This window comes from Carcharodon carcharias, chromosome 8 (genome assembly GCF_017639515.1).
Source record: "Carcharodon carcharias isolate sCarCar2 chromosome 8, sCarCar2.pri, whole genome shotgun sequence".
NCBI lineage: Eukaryota > Metazoa > Chordata > Chondrichthyes > Lamniformes > Lamnidae > Carcharodon > Carcharodon carcharias.
The window spans coordinates 161,405,175-161,431,991 of NC_054474.1; the positions used below are offsets into that span (position 1 = coordinate 161,405,175).

Consider the following 26,817-nt stretch of genomic DNA (forward strand, 5'->3'; position numbering starts at 1 on the left):
GTTAAGACAAACACAACCACTCATCGTGCGAATCTCTGCGATTAAAGCTCTTTAAACATTCTGCTTTTTGTTTTTAGTTTTAACATTCAGGATCTTCTAAATGAACAGTCGGCCGTTCAATTGTTGATGAATTTGCCACGGATATAATGACAATTCAGAAAGAATAACCTCAAGCTGCAATAGCAAATAGAGTCAACATGGTGAACAAGTTGGGAAAGAAATATATGGCTGTGAAATATGGGTGAACAAGTTAATGCAAAACTATTGCGGGTGTTGGAAACCTGAAACAAATGCAAAAAGCGCTGGAAAAAGACTCGGGGGACGAAAGCAGCTGTGGCGAGACCCCTGAAATGCTGCCACCCCCACGGCCTGCTGAGGAGTTGGCAGCATTTTTGTCCTGAGCATCGACACCGACCACCACCACCGCGCAGGTTTCTATTGGCCTCCTCAGACCCCCCTGGTTGGTTACCTCGAGCAACAAGACGCCGAGCGAGTGGACACAAAGGTAACAAAGGTAACAGGCAACAAAGTAACAGTAACTGGGAGCTTCAAAGCCACGCGGGAGGTCGGCGATACAAAGTAGCCTTGGGTTTATCCCGCCCCCCGAGTCTAATGAAAACAATTTGTTCTGCTGAAGGGTCATGAGGACTCGAAACGTCAACTCTTTTCTTCTCCGCCTATGCTGCCAGACCTGCTGAGTTTTTCCAGGTGGTTCTGTTTTTGTATTGAAAACAAACGTCGATTGTAATAAGCCATGTGCTTTCTGGCTATAGTCAAAACCCCACCTCCACCCCCCAACTCCCTTCCGAAGAAGAGTCATATTGGACTCGAAACATTAACTCTCCTTTCTCTCTCCATTGATGCTGCCAGAACCGTTGAGTTTTCCCAGCACTTTCTGTTTTTACTACAAATATAGATTGCTTCACCCATTACAAACTAGCCTCAGTACACGCTAGCTGTGGTTCTCTGGTTTCTAAGTCCAAAAGCAGTTGCTGCTGCAGGGACTTCAGCACAAATATCTAATGTCAGAGCTCTGAAGAAGAGCCGTGCGGACTCAAAACGTGAGCTCTGTTTCTCTCTCCACAGATGCTGCTAGGCCTGCTGAGATTTTTTTTGTTTTTTATTTCAGATTTCCAGCATCTGCAGTATTTTGCTTTTAGCACAAGTATCTACGCTGACACTTTAGTGCTGTTCTGGGCACTGCTGCGCTGTCAAGGGTGCTGTCTTTCAGGTGAGACATTAACCTGAGGCCACCTCAGAAAGAAAAGACTTGCATTTATGTAATGTTTTTCAAGACCACCGGACATCTCATCACAGCCAGTGAAGTAGCTTTGAAGTGTAGTCACTGATGTAATGTAGGAAATGCAGTGGGTGGACTTGAACCAGGAACCTTGCGATTCCGAGGCAAAAGTGCCCCTAACTGAGCTGCCACGGGATATAAGAGATTCCAAAGCACTATTTGAAGAACAGTGGGGTTTCTGCTTCAGGAGTCCTGGCCAATCATGCAACCAGCATATCTATAACAGATTGCCTAGACGTTATGATATTGCTATTTGCAAGACCTTGCTTTGCACAAATTGTCTACTGTATTTCCAATGTTAAAGAAATGACTACATGTCAAAATTTCGTCACTGGGTGTAAAGCACTCTGGGATCTTCTAGGGTTGTGATTGGTTGTGGGGTACAATAGCACTGTGGTTATGTTACAGGGCTAATATACGCGCGGTCTGGACTAATGAAATGGCAGTTAGTTTAAAATTCCACTATTGCAACTGAGGAATTTAAATTCAATTTAATTACATGAGGCTAGTATCAGTTATGGTGATCACTGTAAGTAGATTGTTATAAAAACCCATCTGGTTCACTAATGTCCTTTAGGGAAGGAAATCTGCCATCCTTACCTGATCTGGTCAACTGACTCCAGATCCACGGCAATGGGGTTGACTCTTAACTGCCCTAGCAAGCTACTCATTCATATCCAAAACTAATGGCTCACTCCCAGCTTCTCAAGGGGCAATTAGGTATTGGGTGATGCCCATATCCATGAATGATTTTAAAAAGTTTATTCTTTCTTTACTAAACTAGGTATAGATTGATTAAAGAATGCCAGCATACCCCATTGTCATTTTATATAAATGGAAAACATATTTAATGCATCTTCAAGACAAATTAGATTTTTCTCAGCTTTTGAACTTATAGCGAACGAATTTACCACCATGTTGCCATGAGGACTGATGGCAATGTCTACCTTAAAGGAGTTAATTATGATGGGCCAGTTTTCATGGCTGGGAGTCCCAGCTGGTCCCAATTCCAACCACTGGCAAAATGAACAATAGCTAGAAATAGAAATGTGAATATGTTTTGTTTATGCAGCAACCTTAACAATTCCTGTTGCACATATTGGGACTGGAGCAAATATTTTGTGCCTTAACCGTCTTTTTTTTTGCTACATTTAAAAGCCAGTTGCACACCACAACCTTTTGAACATATTAAGTATTTTATATTTCCACTATCTGTCTTACTGCTTGTAGATTAGAAGTACAGAAGTTTTAATTGAGGAATGAAACTTAACAATGCAATTTTTAAAAAAACATATACATTTCTAACTAATAAAGACTATTATAGATAACATAATAAAATCTTGTAATTGACCGCACCAACTAGAGTAGAAACTTGGGCCTCTAGATCAGAGCTACCAGCACCCTTTCGGAATCCTCAAGCCCAAACAGTTAACAGTTGAATCACTGGAAGACTATTTCTTCTGTTGGGGGAATCCAGAACAAGGTGGTAGATCAAAAATTGAACTTAGACCATTTAGGAATGAAATCAGGAAGTGCTTTTGGGAACTTATTTTTAAACAGCAATTTCTCAGTAGCTGAGTTTTTTTATTACAGGTTAGGCAGAGCTGACTCCTACACAATAAAGAGCAAGTTACAGAATTTCTAATGGAGACTAATACAACCATGGAGCAAACTGAGGAACAGAAACTGAAGGAACAAAGTCAAACACAGTGTTTGATTAAGGTAAGAGAAAAAAAAAGCTTTGAACTGTTCAACAAATAAAATTTTACCCAACAATCCATGAAATAGGAAATGAACCAATGAGCACAGCAGTGACCAACTGCACAAAATCGTCAGCTCCTAAAGTTTGAATCACCGACACGATGTGTAACTTGCAGCTGCCTGAAATTAAACAACCACTTTTAAATTATACTTGGTTCAACACTACTTCCAATCAACACAGCCTGTATATTCCTGAAATTTTGTTTGAAGAAATTTGATTGCAATAAATTTATAAATAGGTCAAGGGGAAGTGGTGGCGTAGTGGTACTGTCACTGGACTAATAATCCAGAGACCCAGGATAATGCTCTGGGGACCTGGGTTCGATAGTGGAATTTGAATTCAATAAAAATCTGGAATTAAAAATCTAATGATGACCACAAAACCATTGTTGATTGTCGTAAAAACTCATCTGGTTCACTAATGTCCTTTAGGGAAGGAAATCTGCCATCCTTGCCTGGTTTAGCCTACATGTCCTGTCCCACTGGCAGGACAGACCCAGTAGAGGTGGTGGCACAGTGGTGTACAGTCAGGTGGGAGTTGCCCTGAGAGTCCTCAACGTCGACTCTGGACCCTGTGAAGTCTCATGGCATCAGGCCAAACATGGGCAAGGAAACCTCCTGCTGATTACCACGAACCACTCCCCCACAACCACCGCCCCCCCCCCCCATCCCTCAGCTGAGGAATCAGCACTCCTCCATGTTGAACATCACTTGGAGGAAGCACTGAGGGTGACAAGGGTGCAGAATGTACTCTGGGTGGGGGACTTCTCTGTGTCCATCACCAAGAGTGACCCGGTAGCACCAGTACAGACCGAGCTGCTAGATTGGGTCTGTAGCAGGTGGTGAGGGAACCAACAAGAGGTAAAAACATACTTAACTTCATCCTCACCAACCTGCCAGGAGCAGCACCAGGTGTACCTAACAATGAGGTGTCGACCTGCTGAAGCTACAACACAGGACTACTTGTGTGCCAAACAGCGGAAGCAGCAAGTTATAGACAGAGCTATGCAACTCCACATTCAATGGATCAGATCTGTGCAGTCCTGCCACATCCAGTCATGAATAGTGGTGGACAATTAAACAGCTCGTTAGAGGAAGAGGCCCCATGAATATCCCCAGCCCCAGTGATGGAGGAGCCCAGCACACCAGTGCAAAAGATAAGGTTGAATCATTTGCAACAATCTTCAGCCAGAAGTGCCAGGTGAATGATCCATCTTGGCCTCCTCCATAGGACCCCAGCATCACAGATGCCAGTCTTCAGCTGATTTGATTCACTCCACATGATATCAATAAATGGCAGAAGGCACTGGATACTGCAAAGGCTATGGGCCCTGACGATATTCCGGCAGTAGTACTGAAGACTTGTGCTCCAGAACTTGCCGTGCCAAGCTGTTCCAGTACACCTGCAACACTGGCATCTACCTGGCAATGTGGAAAATTGCCCAGGTATGTCCTGTACACAAAAAGCAGGACAAATTCAACCTGACCATCAGTCTACTCTCCATCATCAGTAAAGTGATGGTAGGGGTCATCAGCAGTGCTATCAAGCAGCACTTAGCAATAACCTGCTCACTGATGCCCAGTTTGGGTTCTGCCAGGGCCACTCAGCTCCTGACCTCATTACAGCCTTGGTTCAAACATGGACAAAAATGAATTCCAGAGGTGAGGTGAGAGTGACTGCCCTTGACATCAAGGCAGCATCTGAATGAGTGCGGAATCAAGGAACCCTAGCAAAATTGAGTCAATGGGAGTCAGGGGAAAGCTCTCTGCTGGCTGGAGTCATACCTAGCACAAAGGAAGATGGTTGTGCTTGTTGAAGGTCAATCATCTCAACTCCAGGACATCACTGCAGGGGTTCCTCAGGGTAGTGTCCTCGTCCCATCTTCAGCTGCTTCATTAATTGTGTTTTTGTTTTTGTTTGTTTTTATTTCAGCTGCTTCATTATTGACCTTCCTTCCATCTTAAGGGTAGAAGTGGGATGTTTGCTGATGATTGCACAATGTTCAGCAACATTTGTGACTCCTCAGATACTGAAGCAGTCCATGTCTGAATGCAGCAAGACCTGGACTATCCAGGCTTGGGCTGACAAATGGCAAGTAACATTCATGTCACACAAGTGCTAGGCAATGACCATCTCCAAGAAGAGAGAATCTAACCATTGCCCCTTGTCGTTCAATAGCTTTACCATCGCTGAATCCCCCACCACCAACATCCTAGGGGTCACAATTGACCAGAAACTGAACTGAACCAGCCATATAAATACTGTGGCTACTAGAGCAGGTCAGAAGGTGGGAATCCTGCTGTGAGTAACTTGCCTCCTGACCACTCAAAGCCTGTCCACCAGTCAGGAGTCTGATAGAATATTCTTCCCTTGCCTGGATGAGTGCTGCTTCAACAGTACTCAAGAAGATTGACACCATCCAAGACAAAGCAACCCACTTGATTTGCACCCCATCCACAAACACTTACTCCTTCCACCACCAATGCATAGTGATAGCAATGTGCACAATCTACAAGATGCACTGCAGGAACTCACCATGGCTCCTTAGACAGCACCTTCCAAACACATGACCATTACCACCTAGAAGGACAAGGGCAGCAGACACATGGGAACAGCACTGCCTAGAAGTTCCCCTCCAAGCCACTCAACATCCTGACTTGGAAATATGTTGCCATTTCTTCACAGTTGCTGGGTCAAAATCCTGGAACCCTTCCCCAACAGCACTCTCGGTGTATCTGCACCACATGGACTGCAGCGGTTCAAGAAGGCAGCTCATCACCACCTTCTCAAGAGCTGACCTAGCCAGTGACATTCTCATCCCATGAACGAGTAAGAAAAAGAGTCTTATTAGTCCAGCAACTAATCTGGTACATATTAGAAGTCTTTCATATAGCACTCAATGCTGTAAGCATCAGACTTAATTCCTTAGATCTTTGTCATCACATATAGAGGGGGTACAATACAAATTCAGCAGAATGATAACGGTGCTTGAAGGGTTAAATTACGAGGGCAGGTTACCTAAACTTGGTTTGATTTCCCTCGAGATCTATTCAAAGTTTTTAAAATGATGAAAAGGGACAATTTCTTCTGGTGGTGTAATCCAGAATGAGGGGTATGGTCTTTGAATTAGATCTAGGCCATTTAGGAATAAAATCAGGAAACACCTTAGCACACAAGTAGAAATCTAAAACTCTCTGCCCCAAAAGGCTGTGGATTCTAGGGTCAATTAAAACTTTCAAGATTAAGATTGACACATTTTGCTTATGTAAAGGTATCACAGGATATGGATCAAACATGGATAAATGAAGCTGAGATTTCCAAAGATGATTATATTTGTTAAGCTATGCATCCATTGAATTTCTAAGATAAAAGCAAAATACTGCGGATGCTGGAAATCTGAAACAAAAACAAAAAACGCTGGAAAAACTCAGCAGGTCTAACAGCATCTGTGGAGAGAAAGACAGAGTTAACGTTTCAAGCCCGTATGACTCTTCTTCAGACCTAACCCTAAGTCTGAAGAAGAGTCATACGGACTTGAAACATTAACTCTGTCTTTCTCTCCACATATGCTGACAGACCTGCAGAGTTTTTCCAGCGTTTTTTGCTTTTGTTTTTGTGTCACTGAATTTCGACCTTTGTTGTGCACCACCTGTTGGTCAGAGGCTGTAGATAACTTGCTTTCACCAATGCCTTTCTAAAATACCCACAAGGGAGCATTTAACAGCAGCGCAGCGAGACCAGTCACTTTTTCATTTTTTTTCTCCTCTCCTGATGGAAGCAACACCTATAATTGGCAATGGGGTAATGTTCTGTGAGGGCCAGCAGCCTTCTATGAGGTTACTAATTTGCCATTTTCATGAGATTCTGGACAATGAGTTCTGACAAACGCTTTACCTTTGGCAGTATCACAACTGTGTAAATGTGTCTTCACTTCTTCACAGACACACTTTCCAACACATCCACCGGAAAGTGATCAGGAATGGAAACCTTTGCTGATTTTATCTTCCCCCTTTCCTAACCCATAGGCACCAAAGCCAATTGTTATATATAATCCATTGCCATCTCAGCTGAGATCAGACGACTCTGCGAAGATTAGATATCAGTCCTGAGATTTCCCTGACCTGTATACCTTAGCAGCATTCTACATAACAAGCAGATATTGGAGAGCCCTTTACTCGCTCTTTCAGCAAATACACCCAAATGGTTGACCAGTTGTTTCAATTAACCAGGACTGGTACAAACGTATACTTTCAGTGTTCTATTTAACCAGACTGGCCCAAGTCTCTTAACAGTGAAATCTTTTCATTCCACAGATTGATGATTTCATGTCAGTCGTTGGTGTGTTTCCCACAGCTTTGTCTGAGGAACAACTGGAAGCAGCCACAGAGAAAGCACGGAAACATTTATTTGGATCCAGTGGAATTTTTCACCTGGATAACTTTGTTGAGAAAAATTATGTCTTTTCAGTCATAATAAACAATCGGGCTAAAGAACAGTGAGTACAGTGGGAGAAATGGTCAGCCTGAATGAAGGCTGTGATTTGTTTGATATGTTTCTCTGCTTAGTGACATTATAGTATAGTGACAATAAGTTACTGCAGTAAATGGACCCCTTACAGGAAATTTACATTTATATCGCTTCATAAATTAAAAATAGTTGCCATTTGAGAAGGAAGGGTTCCCCTTTGGACAGTTTTGTACAAAGCTAACATGTTAACCTAACCATGCAAACAAAGAAAAATAACTGACAATAAAAGACCTGCTGGTCAATTGAGCCTGTCTTGACCAGTTATGTTGCAGCTGAGCATTGTGATGGCAAATGCTTCTCACGCACCAGCAACCTTGGGAGAGGCAAACAAAAACCTCAGATGAAGACCCAATGGTCAATTCAGCAGGGGAATAGTCTGGGAAATTCCTCTGACTACCAAAGGCATTCAGATACCAGCTCCAGGAGAGCACAGTGAACATGAGACTCCTCGCTCAGCATCACAAAGGTATATTATGCATGGGATCTCCCTTAGTTCTCCAAATTACAGCAAATCAATGTTTGTGTTGTCCTAAAATCCCTCACAGAAGAACTCACATTAGAATTAACTCAAGCGCGAGAGATTTGTGTTTTTCAATATTCTTTGGCATCCTCATTTATTTGAGACAGATACTTTAGGATGTGATCGAATTAACCTCAGGGTCTTTGATGGAATGATGGGATGCCGTTCTTAATGGGCTTTACATCCTCCTTATCCTTTCCTATGTCTTCCTCCTGTTTTCTCTGCTATTTCCCACCTCTGTGTGGAGGCATTTGGCAACAACTGAGTATAGCTGAGGTCAAGTAGTGGGTGACAGGATCAAAGCTATATCCCCCATTCTATGGCCATGATGCTGTACAAAAGATGGGGACAACTTCCAGTGAATGGAAGTGACAGTATAAGGAGAGGACTCGACGTGTAAAGAATGTGTTAAATACCAGTCCAGTATTCTAAATCAACTGATGTTCAAACAGAGCAGATCATTTATCGGCAAACTGTGAAGAATAATGTCAGATCTAAAACTGCTGATGGGGCATATTGTTAAACTGTTTTAAAAGTTAATTGTGTCAGCTTGTCTCAGTGGTAGCAATCTTGCCTTTGAGCCATTCCATTATAAACTTGAACGGGTAACGTGGATTAACAGTTCATTGCAATTAACAGTTCATTGCAATACTGGAGGAATGCTCCTCTTTCAGATGTTTAACAAAGGGTCTTTCTACCTGACCAGGTGGATGTAAATAATCTCACAGCACTATTTGAAGAAATATTTTTGCTTGTACCCTGGAAGCATTGACCAACACTACCAAAAACAGATAATTTGATGATTCATCTCATTTACTGATTCTTGTTTTATTCTTTCATGGGATGTGGGCATTGCTGGTAAAACCAGCATTTATTGCCCAACCCTAATTGCCATTGAGAAGTTGGTGGTGAGCTGCCTTCTTTAACTGCTGCAGTATGTATGGTGCAGGAACACCCACAGTGCTGTTAAGGAAAGTGTTCCTAGATTTTGACCCAGTGACACTGAAGAAACAGTGCTATAGTTCAAAATCAAGATGGTGATGACTTGGAGGAGAACTTGCAGGCGGTAGTGCCTTTGTCCTTCTAAGTAATAGAGATCACGGGTTTGGAATGTGCTGTCGAAGCAGCTTTGGCACGTTGTTGCAGTGCATCTTGTAGATGGTACACTCTGCTGCCACTGAACATTGGTGGCGGAGGGAGTGAATGTTTAAGATGGTGGATGGGATGCCAATCAAGCGGTGTGCTTTGCTTTGAATGTTGTCGAGATTCTTGAGTGTTGTTGGAGATGCACTCATCCAGGCAAGTAGAGAATATTCTTTCACACTCCTGACATGTGCCTTGTAGATGGTGAACAGGCTTTGGGGAGACAGGAAGTGAGCTACTCACTACAGAACTCCTAACCTCTGATTTGCTCTTGTAGCCAAAATATTTATGTGGCAAGCCTATTAAGCTTCTGATCACTGGTAGCCCCCAGGATGTTGATGGTGGGGATTCAGCGATGATAACGTGGTTGAATATCATGGGGAGATAAAAATAAAAAACTGCGGATGCTGGAAATCCAAAACAAAAACACAATTACCTGGAAAAACTCAGCAGGTCTGGCAGCATCGGCGGAGAAGAAAAGAGTTGACGTTTCGAGTCCTCATGACCCTTCAACAGAACTAAGTAAAAATAGGAGAGGGGTGAAATATAAGCTGGTTTAAGGTGGGGGGTGGGGGGACAGAAGTGGGGGGGTGGTGGTTGTAGGGACACGCAAGCAGTGATAGGAGCAGATAATCAAAAGATGTCACGGACAAAAGAACAAAGAGGTGTTGAAGGTTGTGATATTATCTAAAAGAATGTGCTAATTAAGAATGGATGGCAGGACACACAAGGTACAGCTCTAGTGGGGGTGGGGTGAAATAAGACTAACAGGACACAAAAGGTATAGATTTAAAAATAATGGAAATAGGTGGGAAAAGAAAAATCTATATAAATTATTGGAAAAAAACAAAAGGGAGGGGGAAGAAATGGAAAGGGGGTGGGGATGGAGGAGGGAGTTCAAGATCTAAAGTTGTTGAATCCAATATTCAGTCCGGCAGGCTGTAAAGTGCCTCGGACAGCCCGCTTCTACCTCCTACCCAAAATCCACAAACAGAACTGTCCCAGTAGACCGATCGTGTCAGCCTGCTCCTGTCCCATGGAACTCATTTCTTGCTATCTTGACTCCATTCTCTCTCCCCTTGTCCAGTCCCTTCCCACCTACATCCGTGATTCCTCTGACACCCTACGCCACATCAACAATTTCCAGTTCCCTGGCCCCAAGCGCTTCCTCTTCACCATGGACGTCCAATCCCTCTACACCTCCATCCCCCACCAGGATGGTCTGAGGGCCCTTAGCTTCGTCCTTGAACAGAGGCCCAAACAATCCCCATCCATCACTACTCTCCTCCATCTGGCTGAACTTGTTCTCACACTGAACAATTTCTCCTTTAACTCCTCTCACTTCCTCCAAATAAAAGGTGTGGCTATGGGTATCCGCATGGGCCCCAGCTATGCCTGTCTCTTTATGGGGTATGTGGAACATTCCTTGTTCCAGTCCTACTCCAGCCCCCTCCCACAACTCTTTCTCGGGTACATCAATGATTACTTCGGTGCTGCTTCATGCTCTCGTCTGGACCTGGAAAAATGTATTAATTTTGCTTCCAATCTCCATCCCTCCATCATTTTCACATGGTCCATCTCTGACACTTCCCTTCCCTTCCTTGACCTCTCTGTCTCATTTTCTGGTGATAGACTGTCCACCAATATCCATTACAAGCCTACCGACTCCCATAGCTACCTCGACTACAGCTCCTCACATCCCGCTTCCTGTAAGGACTCCATCCCATTCTCTCAGTTCCTTTGCCTCCGTCGCATCTGTTCTGATGATGCTACTTTCAAAAACAGTTCCTCTGACATGTCCTCCTTCTTCCTTAACCAAGGTTTTCCACCCACGGTCATTGACAGGGCCCTCAACCGTGTCCGGCCCATCTCCCACACATCCGCCCTCACGCCTTCTCCTCCCTCTGAGAAACATGATAGGGTCCCCCTTGTCCTCACTTATCACCCCACCAGCCTCCACATTCAAAGGATCTTCCTCCACCAACTCCAGCATGATGCCACCACCAAACACATCTTCCCTTCATCCCCCGGTGGCATTCTGTAGGGATCGTTCCCTCTAGAACACCCTGGTCCACTCCTCCATCACCCCCTACTCCTCAACCCCCACCTCTGGCACCTCCCCATGCCCACGCAAAAGATGCAACACCTGCCCCTTCATTTCCTCTCTCCTCATCGTCCAAGGGCCCAAACACTCCTTTCAAGTGAAACAGCATTTCACTTGCATTTCCCGCAACTTAGTCTACTGCATTTGTTGCTCCCAATGCGGTCTCCTCTACATTGGAGAGACCAAACGTAAACTGGGCGACTGCTTTGCAGAACACCTGGGATCTGTCCGCAAGAATGACCCAAACCTCCCTGTCGCTTGCCATTTTAACACTCCACCCTGCTCTCTTGCCCACATGTCTGTCCTTGGCTTGCTGCATTGTTCCAGTGAAACCCAATGCAAACTGGAGGAACAGTACCTCATCTTCCAACTAGGCACTTTACATCCTTCCGGACTGAATATTGAATTCAACAACTTTAGATCTTGAACTCCCTCCTCCATCCCCACTCCCTTTCCATTTCTTCCCCCTTCCTTTTGTTTTTTCTAATAATTTATATAGATTTTTCTTTTCCCACCTATTTCCATTATTTTTAAATCTATACTTTTTATGTCCTTAGTCTTATTCCACCCCACCCCCACTAGAGCTGTACCTTGCGTGTCCTGCCATCCATTCTTAATTAGCACATTCTTTCAGATAATATCATCACCTTCAATACCCCTTTGTTCTTTTGTCTGTGACATCTTTGATTATCTGCTCGTATCACTGCTTGCTTGTCCCTACAACCACCCCCCACTTCTCCACACCGCCCCCCCCCCCCCACCACCCCCCCCCCAACCTTAAACCAGCTTACATTTCACCCCTCTCCTATTTTTACTTAGTTCTGTTGAAGGGTCATGAGGACTCGAAACATCAACTCTTTTCTTCTCCGCCGATGCTGCCAGACCTGCTGAGTTTTTCCAGGTAATTCTGTTTTTATCATGGGGAGATGGTTGGCTTTACTCTTGTTGGAAGCGGTCATTGCCTGCCACTTGTTTGGCCATTTATCAACTCAAGCCTGAATGTAGTCCAGGTCCTGCTACATGTGTGTACAGACTGCTTCAGTATTTGAGAAGTCTTGAATGGTACTGAATGCTGTGTAGTCATCAGCGAACATACCCACTTCTGACCTTATGTTGGAGAGAGATGAAGATGGTTGTGCCTAGGACACTAACCTTTGTGAGGTCTTTCTGTGTGAATATTTACAAACATTGGCTACACTTCAATGAATTTAGTTGGATATTTTGATGGTGTAAGGCACTGTGTAAATGGAAGGTTTTATTATTTGCAAATGGAAAGCAATGGACAGTTGTGCTGAATAGATAAGATCCTGTATATTGGGCATCCATTTAACAAGTTTATCATGTTTTTACAGTTGTGAGAACGGAACGAAGCTACTTAACCTGGAGAAACTGGAGGAGGCTGTAATCTCGTTTAGTAAAGCTATTGCTCTGAATCCTCAAATGGTAAGAATATTTTTGTGGAGGTGGAGGGGGCCAATGGTCCGAACCTGATCCACGTCTTGAGGCAATGAGGATGTTGATAAAAGTGGCTCTTTGATCCACTTATGAAGACAGTAACATATATGCAGGTTTAAAGTTAACAGAAATAAAACTAGAGATTAGAAGAAATCTTTTTATTTGCATAGTGGAAATAAAAAAAACTCCCAGAAAAAAAGTAGTTGAGTCTGTATTAATTGGTTCCTTAAAAGAGGATTTGAACCTGACAGTATCTGATTGGGGTGCGATTGATATGGAGGGGGATAGACTCAAAAAACCAAATACTCCATGTGGCACAATGGTCTCCTGCTGAGAATGAGGCTGAATGTTAAAGGAAGATAGGGAGAAGGAGAGGGCAAAATGCTGCTCATGAAGGGCAGTAATCCTGAATTGATTGGTAGAAATGAGGGTGGATAAATATTCTGAAACTTTGCTTAATTACCTTTATTGTTCAGCAATTATTTAGCTCTAATTTCTCTCAGGAGATCAAATGGTTGACGTAGATTCTATAGTTTGGTAGACTAACATTGTCTGGGCAAGGGTTGGTGTGATAGTTGGCCTGTTCTTATTTGACACTTCTTTCTTATTCTCTTTGTTATAATGTATGACATTCTACAAAACTACCAAAACATTGATCTTAAAATATTTTACAGAGATTTGATTACTGACATTATGCATAGTGGCACAGCACATTGAAACACTAAGATATATTTGCTTAGAGAATTACAACACAGAAGGATCTGTCTGTCCCGGCTCTTTGATAGAGCAATCCAAAAGTAACTCTGCTGTCTTGTGCTCTCCCGCTGAGATTAGGTGTGAGAATGCAATAGGTCACATAAAAAAGAGGCTGACCAAAATGTTCTTGTGATATTGAGAAGGTGCATGACCCCATACTGGCCAAAGCCAATTTCTCTGCTGTCCAAATGATGGTTGGAATGAACCTTTAATGGCAATTGTAAATGATCATTTGCAGTCTTAGGGTATGTACAGAGCTTTTCCACCACAACAGTGGTGCACTGTTTTAATATACCTGGATTAACAATTATATAATCCAGCTATACTCTTTCTGGCATTATCCTGCAATAAGGGAAGATACAGAACTTTCCAATGGACACAAGCAAATAATACAATGCAAACTTTATTATGATAGTACAACTTACAGAGGATAGAATACATGAGTGAAATTGCTCTACAGATATGCATGTTTGCATTTTTTTGACCAATTCAATTGGATGGACCAACATACGTGGGTTGTATTGTGAATTTTTAATAAAAATAATGATTACTTAAAAGGACTGAAAAACATTTATCGTGAATCTATGCCATGCTGCTTACTGTTTGCAGTTTGAAATCTGATTTTTGAAATCCCTTGCTCATTACAGAAGGAGTTTTATTTGAAAAGGGCTGAGGCATATCGCTGCATCGGAGATTTCCAATCTTCTATCGTCAACTACAGAAAGGCCAGCACTTTGGATCCCTCAGATGGTGACATCCTGTCACAGATAGCACATACCTTGTACATCCAAGTGCGTCCATGCATCTTTATTTTATTTTATTTTATTTCCGTTCTGATTCTGGTTTTTATTAATCCTATCCATATAACTTCTAATAAGGAGCTCAAGAAAAGAAGAGAGTGGTTAGAGTTTAAAATTCACTGCCATATGGAGTAGTTGAGGCAAATAGCATAGATGCATTTAAGGTAATACTAGATAAGTACATGAAGGAGAAAGAAATAGAAGGAGATGCTGATGGGGTTAGGTGAAGTAGGGTGGAGGGTGGTTCATGTGGAGCATAGACCAGAAGCTCGAATGCCCGGTTTCTGTAATGTTAATACCATGAAAATGAATGTTTATTAATTTTTTATTTTTGAATTAGATTATAAACTTTTGAACTGTGTCAAATCTCTCTGGTCAAGTTACAAGTTGTGTAATTGGATGAATAATCTAAGTCTTTAAATAAAATGAACATTTACGTGGCTGATGGAATATTACATAACTTGTGAAACTGTTCATTTTATCTTGTATAAGTTATTGTGACCAGTGTAGCAGTCAGTCATAGACATATGAACTGTACTATCATTGACTGTAAGAGTTAAAGATCAAACTAAATTTAGAACTTTCTGACCATTTTATTGTATGAGGTTCATTAATGGGGTTTTGTTTTTCCAGCATTACCCATTTCTGACTGTATTTTTTTCTGCAGGGTCAATGTCTATTTGAAATGAAATTATACATGGATGCTTTATTGGTTTTTGTGCAAGCTTCAGAGATGCAACCTGAAAATCAACATTACCATATGCGAAGGTGATTCATCATCTGCATTCTCCTCCAGTAATTGTATTCAAGGTGTTTATGTTTCATTGCAAGCTGGCAATGTGCCAAAATCTACGGCATATTAATGATACCTCCATAGTCATATTGACATGGCATAAAAACTGACCACAATGCTTTCATCAGCACAAACCTTGCACAGTGAACCGTGTTGTCAGTTTTAAATACAATTATGTGTTGTTATGTATGAAGTATGTCATGGCACGTCATTGCATTGACAAAAATACTATGTCATATTTTCAGTAGTACAGTTAATCATGTAGAGAAATGTGGTGCTGGTTGGGTCCTGTAGATGAAGGGGTAATATTTTATCTTCTGTATAAATGAGAATTATAGTAATTAATCTGCTGCTACAGAGTACTACCTGCAGAAACCTGCAGCAATATATATGTTCATGCTTGAAGGCAGAGACCAGATCCATGGGATGTGATTTTGATACCAGCCTTTAGAAGCAAAATGGTGGGCTCTCAGCAGTATAAACAATTTTCAGACTGCACCGCATGATTTCTCTTATGCTTTGGATCAAGGAACATCCCTGTGAGAGACACTGCGCTCCCTTTAACCCAATGTATGCCCTTAAATTCACAAAATCTGGTAAATGATTCTTCTATTTGTGATTTACTCCGAAATTTCAAATCATCCTGGTCTGATAGTCACTACAAAACCCTACAGTTTAGTCTATAATCTACAAACTGGAGCAGGATTTTTCCCCACTGGGATTGGGAAACCAAACGTCAGGACCGTTTCCTGATTCCGAGCCCTGCCTGGGGGGCAATTGGACATGATTTTCACAGAGCCGGGCTGCTAGTTGGCTGAAGGGTGGATTGGATAGTCAACTAGTGGCTGGGATAGACAGGGGACTGCAGGTCGCATTTAAACACAGCAAGGCAGGCATTTCTCTGGCTACTGTTGACTAAGAGAATAGATGCACCAGGGATTTAGGGGGAGAGACAGAGCTCTGCCGCCCAAGGCAGAGCTGCCCCTCAATTTTTCCAGTACAGACTTTCAGGTCATGCTGACGTATGGTCTCAGGGGTAGTGGCAGGCCTCTGGTATCTCATTCAAGTGACTGCTGCTCAAGTGTGACTCTGGACCATAGTGTCAGTAAGCAAGCCATTTACCTATTCATATACTCAAGAAACTTGACACTGTCCAGGACAAAGCAGCTCACTTGATTGGCAACACATCCACAAACATTCACTCCCTCCACCAGTGACGCACAGTAGCAGCAGTGTGTACCATCTACAAGATGCAATGCAGGAATTCACCAAGGCTCCTTCAACAGCACTTTCCAAACCCACGACCACTGCCATCTAGAAGGACAAGGGCAGCAGATAGATGGGAATTCCACCACCTGGAAGTTCCCCTCCAAGTCATTCACTATCCTGACTTGGAAATATATTGCCCTTCCTGCGCTGTAGCTGGGTCAAAATCCTGGAACTCCCTTCCTAACAGCACTGTGGGTGTACCTACACCACATAGACTAGCGGTTCAAGAAGGCAGCTCACCACCACTTTTTCAAGGGCAACAAGGGATAGGCAATAAATGCTGCCCCAGTCAGTGAAGCCCACATCCCATGAATCAATAATAAAAAAAAATTACAAATATGGCTTGTCCTCATCCATTGTAAACACATACATGTACACAGTATAATATCACTGAAAATAGTAGAAAGTTACCTCCTTCATTTTCCAGTGTTGAGGTCCTGATCACATTGGGAAGACTTGAAGATTCTCTCCAATTGGTCAACAATCAACTTGAGAATGTGAAGTCCAATCCCGAACTCTACATCCTTCGGGCAAGACTGCATGACTACTTTTCCCAAGTAAGTGTGGTGTGCTACTTTTTAATGTTTTATGTTATTAGTCTCAGTGTCTTTTTATGTTTCTAACCTTCACCTCTCCACAGAAAGAAGTTTCAGAAGTTAATTCTGGGTTTATTACACACCATGCAACCTTGCATTAGAAATCACAATCTGAACTGAGCATTTGTGCTTACAAGCCTGTCTAGATTTTGTATGTGTTCTTCCTATTTCTCTCCTCAAACAAGTCCATCTGTTATTGTTTGGTTGTCTTGGAAAGCATTGGGTGTCTTACTCTAGTAACAGATCCAGCTGGATGCAAAGATCTTTCCTTAAAAGTACTCTTATTTACATAACTAACCATTTACAAGGTTATTGAAGTTCAGGACGTAGCTACAGCTCCTTAGGCTCTTCTCACTCATCCCTCTCTGGGTGACATCATTATGACATAGTTCCTTAAGTAATAGCTACTGAGCATATGCTTAAGTAGTGTTAGCATTCACCCTTTACATCTCCCTACATTATTATATACACACCCTCCTACACCTCCCCCCAAAGTTTCTATTTTTTAAAGGGAAAGTCTCCTTGGTTGCTTCACCAATCTCCCTGAACGTGTACGGATTTCCTTTCGACGTTGTCTAAGATCTGTTTGCTCTGAACACTCTTTGTTTCCTCCATTAGTGGTCCTGCAGGTGTGACATCCTCCTGAGGATCAGGGTATGCAGCCCATCCTGCTAATGGTTTCCTGTTCATTGAAACCAAGGCACTCCTGTTACTATCTGGACCAGATATGATCTTGGTTGTTGTAACTTCTCCATTACAGTACCTTCTCGCTGCTGGTCTTTGATTCACACCATCTCTCCCTTTTCAAGAGTGGGAAAGTCATGAGCCCTGTGTCATTGGTTGAAACAAAGTGCTGCACTACATGGTGGAAAAAGACGCCATTGCCATCGGCGAATCAAATGCCACATTACCCACCCGATATTGGACTTGGCCGATTTCTGGGATGATTTTGCTCCATGTCTTCGATAGGTCCTGAGGTACCTGGCCACCATACTGACTGTTGTGTTCTGGCTGACATTTGATTACAAGATGTATTACAAGATGTCCTTTGTGAATCTTCTTGTGGACTTGCAGGTGGAGAGCTCATGGTACCACTAATCACTCATTATAAACAAAGAGAGCGTCTATGTTTCTATGTGGCGATGTTGTCCAAAGTACTGCCGCAGTATAGGGTTACTTGGAATGTACTGTAGCCATCCATCAAGGCAGTATGTGCGAATCTGCATACATTCTTCATCTTACTTTTCAGCCTCTCTCAATTCTTACAACTTGTGTACTGTTGCTGACAACTATTGAATGGTTAAGGTCATGAAGGTCAGGACTTCCTCAAAGAAAGTTTTATCTTCTTGTTCTGGATAGTAGTTGGGTATCTATGACAGAGTGTTGGCCGTGGTTTGGTATTTACCCTGCACATACTCTGTAGTAGCATCATATCACATAAGCCTCAATCTGAATCTCTGGATTCAAGTGGCATCTTTGTGATTTCCTTGGTGTTCAACAAAGTTACCAGTGATTTGTGATCAGTTTCTATCTTGAACTATAGACCAAAGAGAATTTTTCTTATGCCCAAGTGGCTGCGAAGGCTTCTTTCTCCATGACAGCATAGCGCTGTTCAGTCTCAGTTAAAGGACCTTGATGCATAATAGAGAGGTTGTCTTGTTCCATTACTCTGGACCTGGAATAACACTGCCCCCAGCCCTGTCGCTGATGTATCCACCACTACAATACCGGGAAGTTCGGGATCATAGTGAGCTAGGCTCTTTGAAGATATCAACATTGTTTTGTATTTATTCAAAGGATTGCTGCTGATGCTCAGTCCAGCACTATGCCTGGCCTTGTCGTAAAAGTTGTCAGAGAAAGTTCATTAACCTGAGGTAGGTGAAGTAAGAATTTTCCTAGTTGGCTGACCATACCCATTAACCTTTGTAGTTCGGTGATATTTGTGGGTGGCAGGAATTTTTTTATGGCTTTTGTCTTCTGTGGTTTTGCAGTGATTCCTGTTGCCTGGAATATGGCCAAGGAATTTTATTGTGTACAACACAAAAACAGAATTACCTGGAAAAACTCAGCAGGTCTAGCAGCATCGGCGAAGAAGAAAAGAGTTGACGTTTCGAGTCCTCATGACCCTTCAGCAGAACCAAGTAATATCAGGAGAGGGGTGAAATATAAGCTGGTTCAAGGTGGGGGGTGGGAGGTGGGGGGAGAGAAGTGTTGGAGGGGGGGTGTTGTAGGGACATGCAAGCAGTGATAGGAGCAGATAATCAAAAGATGTCACAGACAAAAGTACAAAGAGGTGTTGAAGGTGGTGATATTATCTAACCGAATGTGCTAATTAAGAATGGATGGCAGGACACCCAAGGTACAGCTCTAGTGGGGGTATGGTGGAAAGACTAACAGGGCATAAAAGGTATAGATTTAAAAATAATGGAAATAGGTGGGAAAAGAAAAACCTATATAAATTATTGGAAAAAACAAAAGGAAGGGGGAAGAAACGGAAAGGGGGTGGGGATGGAGGAGGGAGTTCAAGATCTAAAGTTGTTGAATTCAATATTCAGTCCGGAAGTCTGTAAAGTGCCTAGTCGGAAGATGAGGTGCTGTTCCTCCAGTTTGCGTTGGGCTTCACTGGAGCAATGCAGCAAGCCAAGGACAGACATGTGGGCAAGAGAGCAGGGTGGAGTGTTAAAATGGCAAGCGATAGGGAGGTTTGGGTCTTTCTTGTGGACAGACCGCAGGTGTTTTGCAAAGCAGTCACCCAGTTTACGTTTGGTCTCTCCAATGTAGAGGAGACCACATTGGGAGCAATGAATGCAGTAGACTAAGTTGGGGGAAATGCAAGTGAAATGATGCTGCTAGACCTGCTGAGTTTTTCCAGGTAATTCTGTTTTTGTTTTGGATTTCCAGCATCCGCAGTTTTTTGTTTTTATCTCTGAATTTTATTGTGTTTGGAAAACTCACACTTCTCATTGAGTATTAAGCCAGCATCTTACAGTGTTCTTAATACTTCTCTTACTCTTTTGTCAAGTCCTTCCTTTGTTGAACCATGGATTAAAATGTCACCCATGTGGCATGTGACACCTATACATTCTAGTATGTTGAACATTGTACTTTGGAAAATTTCCAGTGCGGATGAGATGCCAAGTCCAACAGTTGAAACATTAATCTCCAAAAGGTGTAATGAAGGTGGTTAGAAGCTTTGACTTCTGATCCAGCGATAATTGCCAGAATCTACTGTTGCATTGACCTTGGCTAGGTTCTTATCTACTGACGTCATTGAATGTATTTCTTGTTCCACAACCTTGTTCAGTTGCATGGATGACAGTGGTGGGAGTGTGTCAGCAGGCCGCTTGCTTAGCTTCTCAGCTACAATTACAAGGCACAGAAGGATCACACTGGAGAAAGTAGAAAGGTTTGTTACCTTTGCCATAAAAGAAAAAGAGCCGAGTAGCTGATTGGATATCTTCCATTATAATATTTACGATGTATCAATTCCATTATTGATAATAATAGTAATGGTAAAATTATTTAGAATTTTCTGGTACAGGCAGAAAATCAAATAGGAAAAGTGGTGTATCACGTTTGTAAGATTGTAGTAACCTCCTTGGATCACAATTTTGTGCTTGCTTGTGAAATAATCCTTCCTGGTTTCCAAAATTGTGTGGGATTAGAGAATCGGGCAATTGGAAATTGATGAGAAGGTACAAATACGGGATTCACTATATAATTGTGTGGTCTTATATGGAGTAAACACATTTTTTTCTGCTCCCTAAAATTTTTACATTTTCACCTGTGTATTGCAAGGGTTAGAAAACATTTCTTAACACGAAAAATGGTGGGTGTGATGTACTCTCTGCCATTAAAAAATCAGTAGATGTTAGCACAACTGATCAGTTTAAATGTGAGATCGATAACATTTTGCTAGCCAAGGCTATTTTTTATTTAATTTTTTCTAGGCACATGAGCATCACTGGCAAGGCCAGCATTTATTGCCCATCCCTAATTGCTCTTGAGAGCAATCGAACTGCTGCAGTCTATGTGGTGTTTTTTTTAGAAAAATATACTTAATTCATAAAACATCTGAAAGAACATTACAAAATGTAATTGGCCATCACAAAAAGTGCAATCATATTCAACTTTTACACATGGATCATGAGGTGCTTCAATACAATCAATGAAAATTACAGTCATTTCAATATGGTCTTTACAGACAGTCAGACAGTGCAATGGGATTGGAGTTATCGACATACATTATGTTGCACTCTGCGTTGCTTCAATACAATTATGATACTTTTAGTATTCACTACATACATTTATTGTGAGTCGTACAGCCCAAGGGGTCTATACCTTTCCCAGCCCCTCGGTGCACTATGGCAGAAAGGTCTTAGACAGCAACCTTTCCCCATTGTGCCTTTGCGGCAGCTGCCCCAAGCTTTACTGCATCCCTCAGTACGTAGTCCTGGACCTTGGAACGTGCCAGTCTGCAACACTCGGTCGGGGATGACTCTTTGCACTGGAAGACCAACAAGTTTCGGGCAGACCAAAGAGCATCTTTCACCAAGTTGATGATCCTCCGGCTGTAGTTGATGTTTGTCTCAGTGTGTGTCCCTGGGAACAGCCTGTGGAGCACAGAGTTCTGTGTCACAGCACTGCTCGGGATGAACCTCAACAAAATCCACTGCCCCTCTCTCAGACCTTCTTTGCAAAGGCACATTCCACAAGGAGTTGAACAATGGTCTCTTCCCCACCACAGCCACCTCGAGGGCAATGTGCAGGGGGTTAGACTCCTGGCGTGAAGGAAGGATCTGACAGGAAGGGCCTTGCTCACCACCAGCCAAGCCACATCTTGGTGCTTGTTGGGGCCCATGTGGTGTAGATATACCCACAGTGTCTTTTTTTGTAGTGGTATGATACAACTGAGCAGCACCATTTCAGAGGGCAGTTAGGTGTCAACCACATTATAGGTAGAGTACCTCAAATCTGACAACCTCCAGACTGAATCCATGCCAGATTTCGGAACTTGCCGGTTTCTGGGGAAAAACCAGAATGCCTTAATTCAAATTGGAATGCCTTAATTCAGTAAATCGGGGAACGCGGGAAAGCCAACTGATATGATTGCAAAGCACTTTAGATGAATGGCCTATCAATATCACTGTCAAGACTTCTATCATTTTTAACATGCACAGAGTTATCCATTTTATTACCGTTGGGGTTGGATTGAGTGGATCAGTCCAAGCTGGGTCAGATGGGGTGAGGGTTAGCTGGAGGATGGGAAATGTCAGGCTTGCAAAGCCGATCAGCACCTAGCAACTCCCTAAACTTTTCTGAGCTGGGTTGGGCGGGGTCAAATTTGCTTGGAGCACAAGAAAAAAAAATCTGGTTTTCAGACACCACCAGTTTTTGGGTAGCCAGATTTGAGGTACTTTATTTGTACTGTGGGTCTGGAGTCACGTATGGGCAAGACTGGGTATGGATGGCAAATATTCTCCCTTGAAGGACATTAGAGAACCAAATGGGTTTTTAACAACAATCTGGTAGTTTCATGATTACTATTAATGAGACTAAGGGCAGCATTGTACCTGCACCACCAGGTGTGTTTTCAGCAGGGGTGAATGTAAAATAGGGCACGTGCTGACCTCACCACCTTCCTGCCCATTCCTGAGCTCACCCCCATAATAACTGGGGGTTGGGGGCGAGGGGTTGCCGAAATCAGCAGCCCGCCCACCATAATTAAATAAATAATTAAGCTAGTTACCAAGCCAATTGACCCCACGCTGCCCACGCCATAAAACATTCGGTGCGTGCAGCCTGATTATCTTTAAACAAATTATTCAAAGGCCCAAAGGAAGGGGGGGTTCTATCTTTGGGGGCTGTCTTTTGCAGATCAAGGTTGGGGGACAGCCTCCACTAAGGTAGAGCCCTCCCCTTTCTTCCTACTCGCCTGCTGCCTTAAACCCACCAACCCCACCATCTCCTCCCCACCCCCACCCCCAACCTGCCGAAACCCTCCCCGCCTAAGACCCCGGACTTGCCTATTTCTGGGAATCCATGGGCCACCTTCTGCTTCCCCATTGCAGGCCCGACAGCACCCGCTCATGAGCTCTTTGCGGGACTGATGGAGCTGCTGGCTAATCTGAGTGGCCAGCAGCTCCGGAGGGACGTGGGCTGGCATGGAATGAGTTGTCTCCACACCAACTTTACGTCCGGGGGCCAGGGGGGAAATTGAGGCGGGGGGGAGGGGACCAGCTGATTGCCCCCAACTTCCCCATAACACTCTGCTGACATTTTATCCAGATTTATGAATTAATTGAATTTAAATTCTGTTATATGGAGCTAAGGTGTGTGGACGGAGTTAGGATACAGATCAGCCATGATCACACTGAAAGGTAGAACAGGCTCAAGGGAATGAATAGCTTACACCTGTTCTAATTTGATCCCATGTACTCATCAAGAACGTTGAGTTTGTTACACTCAGTATTTTTGGATTGTGTTTATTGCATCATTTATATAATGTGATTTATTTTTCTCTCTCTTGTCAACAGATAGCTAATTGTCATAAAGATGTCAGTTGTGCCCTGGCTTTGGATCCAACCAATCAGGAGGCATTATCACTATTGGCTACTCTGGTGAATAGAGCTGAAGAGGCAAAGGCTCGAGCGGTGAACAAATCTCTCATCGGCAACTTAAAGAGTGCATTGGACAACATCAATGAGGCTATAGACAATAATCCTAATGAGGCAGATTATTATGTCTTCAGGTAAGCAGGTAATTAGTTAAAGCCCTGAGTTTGTCTATTCAATCATATCTAATAACAAGTTCAGACTATAAACTGTTAAATCTATCATAATATGTCAATAAAGTACAATTGTAAACATAGAAGAGTAAATTTGTTGGCTTGAATCTGGACGTTCATAATTTATTGTGCTGATATCCATTGGAAACTGGAATATAATTTAAACTCTTTTTACTTAGAACATTGAGAATAAGATTTCATCTCACATGCTCATACTAAAACAACAGTCTGGCTCTAGATCATTATTTTTCTTAAATTCTGCCCTCTGCACTATGCCATTCTTAATTCTATTCTTCTTCTAATCTTCAGGGGGACCCTGTATAGAAGACTCAAGAACTTTGATGCAGCTATTGATGACTACCTCTTCGTCTTGGACATAATAAGCAATGCGGAGCGGAGTGACACCCGCTTGGAGACTCAGAGACAACTCCTTCTGACATACAATGACTTTGCAGTGCACTGCTACCACAAAGGGTTTATCGAGGAGGCGATTCTTCTCTTAAACCTGAGTATTAAGGGAGAGAAGCAGCAAAAGGGATTGTACATTAACCGAGGGGGTAAGGATTATTCCTGTTATGTTCCAGATGACACTTGCGCATAGGGAAGAGTATGGTTCACAGGGATCTGCATCTGCAGAGCTTCCACTAACTGCTTCAGAATATATTAAACTGTCCAATCAACAGACAAGAGTTAAGTTAAAGAACAAACTTGTTGTAAGGAGCTTGATATTTCCATTTGTGATTCTAGCGGTTGCTGGGAATATCAGAAACCAAATGCCACCTGTCAAAATATTATTTTCTCCCCCCCCTTCCCTTCCTCCAAGATCAATTTTTACACCTCTCCCTTATCCCCTCTCATCCCTTTCACCCTCTCTCTGAGATGGACAATAAGCAACATCAGGAGGAAGGTGACGGGATCAGATTAAAATTAATGCAGGGGAATGTGAGATGTTATATTTTGGGAGAAGGAATAAGGAGAGAAAATAAATAAACACTAAATGGCGAAACTTTAAAAGTTGCAGGGTAGACATAAGGGCTCAGATACACAGCCGTTAAAAGTGGGAGGACACATTGGGCGGGATTTTCCGGTCTCGCCCGCCACCAGGATCATCCGTTCCCGCCCAAGGTCGATGGACTTTTGGCTGGGCCGCCAAATCTCCTGCTGCGGGTCCACCACAACGGGGTCGGAATATCCCGGCCATTGATAAAAATATGAAACCTTATGGGCAGAATTTTACGACAGCGGGATTTACATTCCCGCTTTTCGTCAGTGGCATTTATAATGGCCCGCCGCATTTTACAGCCCTGTCCCCGCTGACCATTATGCTTGGGTATTGTCTCCCTTGCTCTGGGGTCTCTTTGCCCTTTTCATGCTTTCTTGGGGGTGTTATATCCTTTTTTTTAAGGTCTGCGTTCTCCACAACTTTTTTAATACCTCACCAAATGTGATTGAGGATTCATCTAAACCTTGCCTTATGATCACCTTGTCAGCAATTTCACCAAATAAGTACACAAACGTGTTAATTTGTACTTCCTCTGATTTCCTACTCAATCCTGATGTACTTCTGTAATCTAAAAGATTTCTTCTCCATGATGCCCAATTTTGTATCTGGTTTGGCACTTGCATGAGCTCAAATTGGTCTCGTAGTTTTGATTTACTACCTATGGCTGTTTTTTATAACAGGGGAGCACAGCTTTAATTTTTTTCCCCAAGATGGCACACAGTAACCATTTATTTCTCTTCTTCGCACACTTGTTATCTTTTGGTAGGCTCCCGTTGTGATCTCGGAGCCATCTTTAAAATTTTGCAATTCTGAAGGAAACCTTTTAAACTAATAGATTTGGCCAGCGATTTACTTCTCTGAGCTTGGGAAATTGAATTGAAGGCAATATTTTTGCTCTGCCTTCTGTTTAAAAATTTTTTGTTTTCATTCATTCAAGCTCGGCCACCACATGGCATGGTGCCAACTCCAGACCTGGGTTGCAGTGTTCTTCCAGCTGTGCTAGTTAAACAGTCAGTGTGCTCTGCCTGATTAGTCCCCTGATTCTTTTTAAAAGTTAGTTCAGCTTTTTAGTGAATTTTGCTCACCCTTTTGTGATCTGGCTAGGTCCTTTGACTCTACATTCCATCAGGTTTGGCAATGCTCTGGTGGAGTCTTTTTCAGCCGCACAGTGGATTTTTCTTTGGCTCTTCAGCCTCCATGTCTGTAATGGATCTTTTTTAGGTGAGCTCCAGCTGTGTCTCAGATTTAGATGTATTTTGCTCAAGTCAGGCTGTAGTTTCTTTACTTTTCAATTCTCTGGGATTTTAGGGTCTTTCACCTTCTTGGGGATTTCGGGGTCCTTCACGCTGCCAGCATGTTGTAAGGTTGTTTGGTGTCTCACTAAGAGGTCTGGAGGCTTGTGTGATTGAACACAAACTATTAATTGTTAACACATAACCATATACATATCTCCAGGGTAAAACCCTAACTAGGTGCTATCTTCATGCCAACTTCTCTCAGACTCTCTCTCCATGGATAGTCTACCATCATGTGACTCTCTACATCATAATGTAAATGGTACTATTTCCCCAGTCCTGCATTAACCCTTACTAACTCGAACACCCTTATACTACACCCTCTGGCTTCTTATCCTCTCTAGATCTTTTAATTGAGAATTGCTGGTATGGCATTGGCCATCTCAATGTCTATGCTCCTCTCACTCACTCTATTTCCCTTTGAACCTGCTGCAGTCCAATCTCTCAGTCCAACCCTAACATTGTCATCAAACCCGCTACAAAGGTGGCACTGTTGTCTGGTGTACTGACCTCTACCTAGCAAAGCCTGAATGCCAATTCTCTGACACTCCCTCTTACCTCCCTCTGGACCATGACCCCAATACCAAGCATCAAGCCATTGTGTCCAGGACCGTCACTGACCTCTTATCCCCTGGAGATTTTCCCTCAATTCTCTCTAACTTCAAAGTTCCCCAACCCCAAACAGACCGTTTCTACCTCCTTTCCAA

General features: G+C 42.8%; 1 protein-coding gene across 5 annotated transcripts in view; it reads left to right on the top strand.

The window, feature by feature from the left end:
* Nucleotides 1-26,817, top strand: part of LOC121281209 (tetratricopeptide repeat protein 16-like) — a 41,669-nt gene continuing 14,852 nt past the window's right edge. The window contains exons 1-10 of one of the 5 annotated variants that reach the window (XM_041193986.1): nt 1-514; nt 1,130-1,231; nt 2,894-3,022; nt 7,376-7,557; nt 12,709-12,799; nt 14,215-14,358; nt 15,035-15,135; nt 16,857-16,986; nt 23,562-23,776; nt 24,122-24,369. In XM_041193986.1, coding sequence (XP_041049920.1) covers nt 2,945-3,022; nt 7,376-7,557; nt 12,709-12,799; nt 14,215-14,358; nt 15,035-15,135; nt 16,857-16,986; nt 23,562-23,776; nt 24,122-24,369 — 1,189 coding nt within the window. In that variant the 5' untranslated portion in view covers nt 1-514; nt 1,130-1,231; nt 2,894-2,944. Of the gene's footprint in view, nt 515-1,129; nt 1,232-2,893; nt 3,023-7,375; nt 7,558-7,898; nt 8,056-12,708; nt 12,800-14,214; nt 14,359-15,034; nt 15,136-16,856; nt 16,987-23,561; nt 23,777-24,121; nt 24,370-26,817 lie in introns of those variants that run through there. The other 4 variants (XM_041193985.1, XM_041193987.1, XM_041193988.1 and 1 more) reach the window with 4 other exon arrangements.